This window comes from Mastacembelus armatus, chromosome 24 (assembly GCF_900324485.2).
Source record: "Mastacembelus armatus chromosome 24, fMasArm1.2, whole genome shotgun sequence".
Classification (NCBI taxonomy): domain Eukaryota; kingdom Metazoa; phylum Chordata; class Actinopteri; order Synbranchiformes; family Mastacembelidae; genus Mastacembelus; species Mastacembelus armatus.
The window spans coordinates 8,746,537-8,757,373 of record NC_046656.1 but is presented as its reverse complement, the minus strand read 5'-3'; the positions used below and the strand labels follow the sequence as shown (position 1 = coordinate 8,757,373).

At 41.5% G+C, this 10,837-nt stretch overlaps 1 protein-coding gene across 2 annotated transcripts; it reads left to right on the top strand.

Annotated features, from left to right (window-relative positions):
• Positions 1–497: 497 nt before the first annotated feature.
• On the top strand, positions 498–9,584 carry LOC113137303 (hormonally up-regulated neu tumor-associated kinase homolog). 2 transcript variants are annotated; one of them, XM_026318857.1, is made up of 11 exons: positions 498–1,086; positions 2,351–2,473; positions 2,612–2,781; positions 4,375–4,430; positions 4,579–4,717; positions 4,875–5,002; positions 6,508–6,643; positions 7,057–7,234; positions 7,372–7,455; positions 8,120–8,405; positions 8,492–9,584. In XM_026318857.1, the coding sequence occupies exons 1-11, from the start codon at positions 826–828 to the stop codon at positions 9,268–9,270; spliced, it is 2,340 nt and encodes a 779-aa protein (XP_026174642.1). In that variant the 5' UTR covers positions 498–825; the 3' UTR covers positions 9,271–9,584. The 2 variants fall into 2 exon arrangements, with proteins under 2 accessions (XP_026174642.1, XP_026174641.1); XM_026318856.1 differs by having other exon boundaries at positions 7,369–7,455.
• Positions 9,585–10,837: the final 1,253 nt, after the last annotated feature.

Genomic DNA, 10,837 nt, shown 5'->3' with positions numbered 1-10,837 from the left:
AGCTCTGTCCTAATGTAATAAAATTCACTTACCACAAGCTTTAAAGCTCATTAGTTAACATGTGTGTTTCTTTAAAAAAAAAAAACTTCTATTACAAGTTGTTATTTTCATTCTTTAAGCTAAGCTATGCTAACTGGTTGCTGGTTGTAGTTTCATATTTAGCAAACAGACTTGAGGTTATTATCAATATTCTCATCTCCTGCATCTCACAGTGACAAAGGTTATGTCATTGTGCCAGAAACTGAAATACTGAAGTATAAAGTAGAATTTCAATGGGAAGCCAAGGGTGTAAAGGAAAAGAGTTTGAATGGTTACTGTGTAACTGTCAGTGTCTGTGTGCACCTTAGTGTGTGCAAAGGGGGGTAATTACGGTGTAGAATGTCCTCCTCATCACTGGAGCTGACCTAAGATCACAACGGTTAATCATCCACTAACTGGCAGAGAGAGACGGAGTTAGAGCAGAGAGAGAAGCCAGTGTTAAGTGCTGCTCAGTTGGACTGAGAGAGAGAGACATTTTTGAGGCACCTTTGGCCATTGAAAGGGAAAATAAACAAAGACGAAAAGAGGATCAGACATACTGGGATAAAGGATATACCTCAGAGTTCCACTAACAGTGGCTGAGGACACGCACTTGCTCCTGAAGACAGGTTTCAACCTGCTTCTATTTTTAGCAGCATTCTGCCTCCTTCAAGTCAAACAAACCATCTACTGTGTGTTTGTGTGTATCTGCGTGTGTTAGTATGTGTGTTCTATGTGGACAGTCCAGTTCTTGGATTTGACTAAGAGTGTGGGAGGTGGACACATGGGGTGCGGGCCAACTCCGGGATGCCAGCTGCAGCAGTAAAACCTGCTCCGGAGGACATGGTGGCAGAGGGAGATGGAGAAGGACAATCTGGAGCATCCCAGTGGGAAGCCTCGGTTGTGGGTCGTGAGCGTCTGCCTCTCCTTTCTCTGAAGGTCTCCAGAGAGCTGCTGCGGAGCTTTCCCCACTCCAAACGAGTGGGATCCTACCTGGTGGGAAAAATGATCAACAGGGGCTCGTTTGCCAAAGTGATGGAGGGGCTACACATCGACACGGGGGAAAAGGTCAGTGCTTTCTCCCTGATTTGGGAATTAGAGTGAGAAAACATTAAGTAACACACCTCAGACTGGAGAGGTGGCATAGTGACAAGAGAAAAGATCACACAGACACATGAGATTATGATTACACGGTTACAACCTGTGCCTGATAATTATACCCACTTGAATTTGAAGAAGGTAGTGACCTGCCATTATTTTTGTTTGTGTGTACATGAACAAAATCTTAGTCAGGTTCATCTGTAATTACTTCATTTCATAACACTCTTTAAGATTATACAGGAACAGCGTTTATTTATTTATCTTATGAGTATATTTCTGTTCAGTAGGTCTGAAGGTCTATTTTAAATATAGTTAGCTGTTACAGCACAGGTGCAGAAAATGGAAATGCTGCAAAGTTTCATCAAGGATTTCTGTTATGTGTGTTATGCAGTTAAGAAAAATCTAGTATTGATGTGCGCTTCTTGTACAATGGAGGTGAAGTATGTGTGCAAGTGTGTAAATTTATGAGTCCCTGACCTCAGCTCATGTCTTCTTAACCTGGGTACCATAGCTCATCTCTGGCGGTTCCTCTTAACTCTTGTTACCCTGTACAGGTATGCTACATGACCTATGGTGGTACACTCTGCAAATACACACTGTTGGGATTGCTTCTTCTTTCCTTATTATTCTGAATCCAATGATAGCACACCGCTTCACACACAATATTCATGCACTATCAAATGGAAATGGACTGAGCCCTCTTGACTCTGCTAACAATTTACTGTCATCACATCCAAGTGTTTATGTGATTAGTTATCTGAGGCCAGCTAGATTCTGCCAACAAGCACTTCTGTTTTCTTCCCACCACCATCATCATCTAGAGGAAATAAATAAGAGAACATAAACAGTTGCCAAAGTCATCTTCCAAAGACTTAAAACTCCCAGCACTGAGAGCAATAAGCATAATAAATGTTGACTCATTGTTTGATAATACCATGACATTTTTTGTACAATTACCAAGGGAGTGTTTTCTGATTTTGTTGTATTGTAACAACTTTTTGTTGTAATTTATAATATTTCTTTCTGCTAATTCCTTAGGTTTGGCTACCTTTTAAGAGAATATTAAGGGTTTAGTATGGAGTAATTGAACTAGTAGACTACCAAACAACCTTTCTTAGCAGATTTTTGATTTTGAGAAATGAGGAAATTAAGGTCATCGAACTTATTTCTTGTATATTAAAGTCAAACCCATTATAGCTGTATATGTGTGTGGTTGTTTGTGTGTGTCCAGGTGGCCATAAAGGTGATTGACAAGAGGAAAGCACGGCAGGACTCATACGTGCTGAAGAACATGAAGAGAGAACCTCGAATCCATCAGATGGTTCGACATCCTCATATTGTCGTCCTGTTGGAAGTAAGAGGAGAAACGTGTTTGTCTTTACACGTCACCACTCACGTACAAACCATCAGAAATGCAGATACTGTATGGAGCAAATAAAGTGATGACGGATTCTTACAACATTACGTCTGTTCACATAATCTTATGCATCAGACACTGGAGACTGAGAACAGCTACTACATGGCCATGGAGCTCTGTGCTGGAGGAGACCTGATGGACAGGATCTGTGAGCAGAAGCGGCTGGAGGAGAGGGAGGTGCGGCGCTACATCCGACAGATCCTCTCTGCAGTGGAGCACCTGCACAAACACGGCATTGTGCACAGGTGACACTACAGACACACACGTGGAGCATGGACAAAAGATCTAATACATATATTAGAGACCTCTGCCATTTACTTAGTATTAAGACCCTTCTAATTTCTGTTTTCCTCTATGTAGCTTCATTCAAAGGGGAATTTTCTATATGCTGCCTGCAGATTGTTTAGTTTTTTTTTCCTAAGCAAGTTTTTATCTTGGTTTAATCAAGCCCAAAGATTAAAAATACCTAAAGTACCTATCCACAAGCAGCAGCTACTTGTTGCATGGTGAACTTGTGAACACACACATGCACACACAGGGCAGTTTGCAGGGCATTAACAGCCTACAGAGAAGGAAGAAAGGTGGTGTATGGCACAGTGCAGTGTGGGAGCTGAGTGTTATTTTACTGGCATTTTAGTATTTATAGCTGTTAGAGATCCAGAACTCACAGACACACACACCCACACAGACACACACTTACACTGCAATCACACACACCATACACAGCTCTGGGTTTTAGCTTAAGATCTTGGCTCCATGAAAGGTGGGAATGTGATTACCAGGCAATGACCTCATCATGCTGCGCCGGCGCCATGATTCACACATCATCACAACATCATGGACTTCCTCTCTAATGAAGTCCCTCAACGATGTCACTCTCAACCCTTCAATCGCACCTCTTTCTGTCGCACAGACACACACACACACACACCCATGTGCTCACAGACACACACACACACATATGCATACACTAAGTTGCACTCTCTTCACCACAGTTCCACACAGAGATGATTAAACTGGAAATAAATGGAAAATTTACACTTAAACGCACATCCTGCCACCCACATTCAGTTTTACTACATACATTTTCTTCTTTATGACAATGTCTGCTCTTGCTGTTTCTTGCTTTTTTCCCCTCTTTCTCTTCCTTTCTCTCCTTCCTTGAACTTTCCATGAGTTGTGTGAGCGGGCGTTCTCTGGATTTTTGGGACCCAGAGTGTCTGTTGGTTAGATGAAGGCAGATGAAAGGAACATGGCTGACTCCCAGACTATAGTTTATAGGGGATCTCTCTCTTCTAACCGCAGATTTTCATTTAGGTTGGTGGTTTTAGAGCCGGCGGTGTGGTTGGTGGTGAGGGTGGTGCTTTCAGGGGAGTGAGACAACTTTTCCAGGTGAAAACAGAGACATAACTTTGGTAGGGGATATTAAGTAAGCCAAGAAGGGAAGAGGAAGAAAGTCAAGATGGGTGTAGGAGTTTCCAAATCCAGAGAAAAGTAATTCCTCAAATTATTGCTAAATTTCCACCTAAATATTTTTCAACAGTGTTTTAGAAGCCTGAGTTCTGACCAAACCTAAATTTATCTGGGTTTTTCCTTTGTTTATTTATTCCCAACCTGGTCCCATCTCATCTTGTTGTCCTTAAATACAAAGATAAAGCTTAGTATGACAAAATACATTTGCTGGAGCCACCTTTGAGTCTGTCAAGTAAATTATTCTAAAGCTCTATTTGTGACAAAAAGTATTTTTTTTGTAGGATGAAAGACAAACCTATGAAAATGTCACAGTGAACCACAGTTTTCCCTTCTGCTCTAACAACTTTCCTTTTTTTCTTCCATAGAGATTTAAAGATTGAAAACTTCCTCCTGGATGAACATAACAACATTAAGATTGTAGGTATGTTGACATTCCTGCTTTCGCCACTTATCTGACTGACGCAAATTGTCGAACAATTCAGGATATTGCAGAACCTGCCGGACATTAGAGAATCTCTCATCTGTAAATGTGCAGTAAGACACTGAGAAAATGATGATGTTTCACACAGACTTTGGCCTGAGTAACACACTGAAGGCTGACTCCTTAGCCCTGGAGCTTCTCACCACCCAGTGTGGAAGTCCTGCCTACGCGGCCCCTGAGCTGCTCGCTCACAGGAAGTATGGGCCCAAAGTGGACGTGTGGTCTGTGTAAGTGATAAAGTCTCAGTGCGCCTGCTGAGCAGGCTGTCTGGCCGTCAGAGTGAATATGTGAGAAAGTCAATTTTCTGTGGTGATATTTGCTGTTTAAAAGTAATAACAGAATGCATTTCTGTGTATGTGTTTTCTGCTGTATTTGTGTGTGCAGGGGAGTGAGCATGTTCGCCATGCTGACGGGGACTCTGCCCTTCACTGTTGAGCCTTTCAACATCAAACAGCTGCACCAGAAAATGGTTAATGGCGAGATCAGTAGCATCCCCAGTGACGTCAGTGAAGGTAGATCCACATTTCAGCATTTCATGTGTGTGTACATGTGTTAGAAATAACTCATTGCAAACAGCTTTCTTTTTACAGACCACATATAGAGAAATGAATGTTGTTTCATTTATTTTTTTTTTACTTTTGCTTGTTCTGTACCGAGCTTAATCAAGTTTTTCTCCACTTCATTTTGGTCTCTTTCTCACACATAGTCACTGCATTACACTCTGTCATGGCGCCATGTCACCCCAAACAAACACATCTCCTGTTACTGTGGGGAAACTCAGTCTGGTTTTCAAACTGTGACAAGATCAGATTAGTAGCTGTATCTCTGCCACAGACAGGCATCTGAGACATCTACATTAACGTCTGTATGGAGATGTTTGATTTTTTTCCACAAACTTTTGAAATACTACTCACACACACTGTAAACAGCTTTACCTTCTATAATAGCAATTTTTATTTATATTCATTGTTCATGTATCCTGCTGTTTACTGTCCAACATGTATTTATCACTGCGCAAGCAAATAAACAAGTGTCTACAAAAATATTTTTGCACAGGTTACAGATAAAAATCAAAACGTTGTGCAGAAACTAGCAGCTCTGTCTGTCAGTGTCTGTCAATGTGGAAGTCATTCTGTTTAAAGCTATCTGATCCTCCAGACTGTGGAGCTTATCAGGAATCCCCATCTGGAGTCAAACTTTCAACCCCACTTGGCTGTTGTAGGGTGTCAGGCTGAGCTGGTTCAGGGAAATCTTGTCTGCTACAGTGAAGTCACAGTGAGGGACACCAGCCTGGAGCGGCTGAGCAACATGATTTCTTCTCTTTAGATTCATTTGGTCAGGCAAGAAGAATACAAACATACAGAAAATCCAATCCATCATGATTGCTAACTATTTTGTACAGATATCAGCTCTTTAAATATGCAATGACTTGAGCTACTAAGTGCTAAGTTGACTATAGCAGTCCAATTTAAGTTAAACCCAGAGGAAGAAGACACAGGCCATGAATACAGCACTGTTATGTTGTCGTCTTTTGTTGAGTTGTTAAAAAACATGTATTTTACCTATTTGCAAATCCAACCTATGTGGAGGAACATAAGTAATTATTCAAAGTTGTGATTCTGACCACCCTAGAAATATAAGTCCAACATTCCCCCCTACTTTTGATTTCCATCAGCTCCTAATAGAAACATCTGGGTCTTTATCTGATAACACGCTCCACTGTGTTCACCAGTTAGTGTCTGTCTGTTATTGGGTGCTCAGGGGGACTGCGGTCAGTTGATCATTTTCTGTGGGTTGTACCTACAGTGCATTCAGAACAGAACAAGATCCTCTGGTCTGATGAAACCAAGATTGAACTGTTTGGCCTCAGTTCTAAACGTTATGTCTGGAGGAAAGCAGGCACCTCTCATCAGCTGTGGTTGGCTTTGACTTTCATGATATGATCATATATCTTGCTGCTTGTAAGTCTATGTGGCCAAACAGACATTGCATTACTACGTCTGTGTTGCTGGGGCAGGTGCGGTGTCATTTGTGCTGTCCCTCCTGGAGCCAGACCCATCCAAGAGACCCAGTGTCAGAGCTGCGATGGAGGAGAGCTGGATCAATGAGGGATATGCCAAGAAACAACTGCACACACTCGCTCATAAAAACAGGTAGACATCTGTGTGAATACACTTCAACATAGTGCCTACACACACAAATCAAACACAGAGTTAACTTCAGAGTTATTCTTGAAAAACCCCTTCTATATATTTAAACTTGCTATATTACAAACATTACAAATAAAGGAGAGCACCGCATGCTATCTAACAAAATAAACATTTTTGTGGTCAGTACTGTAACAGCTTTGTATATTAAAAGACAACTAAAAGGCTTTTATCACTTTATGCTGTGTGGAAATGCAATCATGTATGGTTCCCCTGGTGGTAATAATGTTTTCTGGAACCTATATGAATGAAGTGAGAACTGTCCCGGAGCCTGGTCTGTTCACAACCAAAATCCTTCTCTTACTTTTTCTTACAAAAGACCGAGTATATTTCTCATTGTGTCACTTGATATTTTCCAGGTTGTGTTCAGAAGATCTCAATTCATCTGTGCTTGCATACATGACAGAGACACTGGGATACTCCCTCTCTGAAATCATACCCACACTCACCACCAACCGACCCTCCGCCATCATGGCCTCCTACCACCTGCTGGTCACAAGACTCAGCAGGAGCCAGAAAGGAGCCAAAGCCAGCAAGGTTCACACCTCCTTTGCACACACACACACACACACGCCTGCACATAATGAAATATCAGCAAAGTATCTATAAATTAGTTTTAAAAATATGTAGTAATTTAAAGTAAAGTTTTAACAGCTAAAATGATTATTTAGCAGAAGTTGGAAATCATTGACTGGAGTCTCCCCATCAAGTATACATGGAAAGGGAGGAATCACACTGAATCAAAGACTCAGGAACAGGTGAGACTGACATTGCCAATAACATAATAAACAAGAATTTAGAAAAAGAGCAGATATGTTAAGGTATTATTCAAATTGATCTACATGTTTCTTATTGTCATCCCATCAAATGAAAAGACCAAACCATCAGTGAGTTAGTTTGTATGTCTTTGCTGCTTTCCCTACACTACCTGTGGCTCTTTGCATCTTATTTGTTTGTTGGTCACATTTGGTAAGTCAGTAATTTCCTCTAACAGCTGGGTGCTGTAGTTTTTTTTATTAATCGTGCAATGTGTTATATACATTGTTATTTGATTGGTCCACACTGAAATATCTCATTAAATTTTATATTTGATCTAATGCCATGAAATCTGTTTGGACATACATTGTCCTCTGAACACAAATCCTAGCAGGCTGGGTGAACTCTGTATACTCTCCTGTTTAGTGCCAGGGTGTGTTGTGTGAATTTGAATAGTTATTACATTATGTTCCACTGATTGATGGAAGAATGAAGATTAGGGCAGACAGTAGTCTTCATGTGCTGAAGCAGATGTTGTTGCCTTGTTTGATTGTGTAAATTATTCCAAACAGAGGAAATTGGGATATGAAATGACTTTCTTACCACCATATGCTGGTAAGAAATTATTCTTGGGCCTCCCACCAACCAATCACTACTTGTTTTTAGAATGAACCGACCATTGAAAAAAGCTCTAAGGAGTCCAGCAGGCCTCTGAGGACTCAACAAGCAACTGAATGTCAGAGCAACAGAAGGAAGACTGAAGACCTGTACAGAAAGGACCACAGAGAGGACAATGAGAACCATCCCCCTGCTCCATCTCTACCCCAGATTCTTCACTCTGCTTCTCCTTCTTTACCTCTTCACCTTCCCTCCCCTGCCCCCGTGTCTGCAGAGGATGGGGGCGCTGAGGAGATTGCTGTCTCCTTGGAGAAAGAGACGCTCTTTCCTGAGGGTAGGAGTTTATCACACCTGTAGAAACAAAGCTGCACACATCCACAGTGTGGTTTGTGATGTACTGTGTCTGTTTGTGTGTTACAGTGTCAGTGTTTGGAGACAGGGAACTCGTCCACCTTTCTCCTCCTAAAAGCTCTGCATCTCAACTCTCTGATTGCACCCCCTGCCAAGCCCTGTTACCCACTGAGCCAACTGGAGATAGCAGCACATCGAGACCAGTCCGACACACACACCTGCACAGGACAGCACAGTCGGACGGGGCAGCCGAACCCACGTTAGACTGCTTCCATGACAACTGCCAGAAAGACAACCATTCTCATCACCTGAGCGTCAGTGAGCGACTGGAGAAGCTGCAGGCGTTTTATTCCTCAGAAAAGAATGGTATCTCTCCCAGGATGCTCCGAGAGACTGATAAACACCCCCCCCACACTGCAGACAGAGACCATCTGGGGACCATGGGGACCTCACAAAAGTCACCGTCTGCCCCCCTGCCACGCCTGCGCAACATGGGGCTAAAAGATGTACGGGGCAAGAAGATGACGTGGGTAGGGTTGACCCGACCTGGACCTTCAGGACTCCTGGTGAATGGGTCTAAACCTCCCATCTTCCCCTTGCAGAGGCATCATACTTTGGTCATCAAGAGCCTCAGGCAGGAGAGGGGGAAGAGAAGAGATGTGCCTGCAGCAGGAGGAGGAGCCGAGAGAGGGATAGCAGGAGGAGGGGTGAACGTAACCAAGAGGAACTCAGTTCAGTTACGATCATCTCTCCAGCGTCGGGTGGAGGATCTGAATCTGCCGCTGCTTCCTGCAGCCCTGCAGGGGAAAGCTGACAAGAAGAACCAGCTACACAGCATGGGCTACTGATACACAGGTGGCAGGACGCAATAGACAGGCAGTGATATGACAAGGAAAGAGGTTGAAAGCCGAGAGAAACAGGGATGTCAGTGTCAACAATATACTAAAGCATTTATGCTCTACTTTTACTATTCATCCATGCACTGCTCACCCACATGACTCCAACCCAGACAACATATATGCTGTAGTGCCAAAGTTTTAAATTCTGACTGGTTCATCAATTCAGTTAATGGCCCTTGAGATTTTTGCTATTTACCATTTTCTTTGTGAATATCATTGTGTTAATTTCAACCCATCACAATGTGAAGTGCAAGGATTGCACACAGACCTAAAGTTTTATTTGTATTTACTGTTCTAAAATACATTTTTTGTACTAACCTTAAAAGACCAAGTAAAACAAATGTGAACTCTATAATGTCACTATCTACATTTCACTAAAAGGTCCATTTCACACATCATCAACTCAGGTGACACTATTGTGAATTTCATTTATTTATTTATAAGGACAACACAATAATTCACATTTTTCTGAAAAGATGCTCTTCAGCTATGACACAACCTTGGAAATAATTTTAGGCACTGATATAACAGATATTCTCAGATAAAGCTCCTTTTCAGACATTAATTGAATAATAAGAAAAAAACTAGCACTAGAATAGAACTAGAATAGCACTAGGCTCTTCAAATTAGGCTGCAGGCTAGTCACTTGTCACTTTTCCTATATGCCTCATTAAATATAGAAGTTCAACTCTGTATGAGGTACTGCATTAACGGTAACTAATGATGTAATAATACTTATAATACTGACTTAGTGGTATTTATTAGCTGACGTTGATCAGGATTGATTGTTTAATCAAGTTGTCCACAAGTAGATTTCACAGATCATTATAGTATTTTTAGCAGCTGCTTCTCCAGTTACTGTATAATCTTTGATTCAGAGTTATTAGGACCTGGCTACATATTAATTAGTAATTAGTTTCTGGTTTGTTCCTCTCTGGATTGGTAACTACTCAGGATTTTGTTAGTGCTCAGGTTACCAAAGTATTTGTTTGGTAAACCAATGAGCTGATTCTCATGTTACGATTTGTAGTGTTTTGTGGTAGGGACAAGGACCAAAATGGCTAAGGTCAAATACCAGTAACATAAATTTGCAAACACATTTTTTTTACACTCATCAACCAGCCTGTAAGTAAAACTGAGGACTGATAATCTTTTACATGAACTTTTTTTTTGCTATATATTGATCTTTTCACTGCACAAAGCCAATTCTTTAACAGACAACTGTGAAGGTGTGAGGAATATTTAGTAAATGGTTTGTCATACAACAAAAAAGCTAATTTATACCAAAAAAAATTCAGTCTCTTCACTCTGGTGCATGTCGCCAGCTCGAGATCATTAATATTCAGATGTTCTGCAAAGATGTGGAAGAATCTGGTGGCTGCTCTTTGTGACTGCTAAATAATTCAGGGGTTGTTACCTGATAGTCTGTGTGTGTGAATTGTTGAAGTGCATGTTCTCCATGTGCCCAATGAAGACAGATTGAACCCACTGAGATGGATATATCCCCCACTCCAGT

Bases quoted from the DNA above. Each gene is read 5' to 3' on its own strand.
- LOC113137303 (XM_026318856.1), top strand. From the start codon at position 826: ATGCCAGCTGCAGCAGTAAAACCTGCTCCGGAGGACATGGTGGCAGAG. The intron at 4,718-4,874 runs GTAAGTGATAAA...TTGTGTGTGCAG, and splicing joins AAAGTGGACGTGTGGTCTGT to GGGAGTGAGCATGTTCGCCA. The intron at 7,235-7,368 runs GTTCACACCTCC...ATGATTATTTAG, and splicing joins AAGGAGCCAAAGCCAGCAAG to CAGAAGTTGGAAATCATTGA.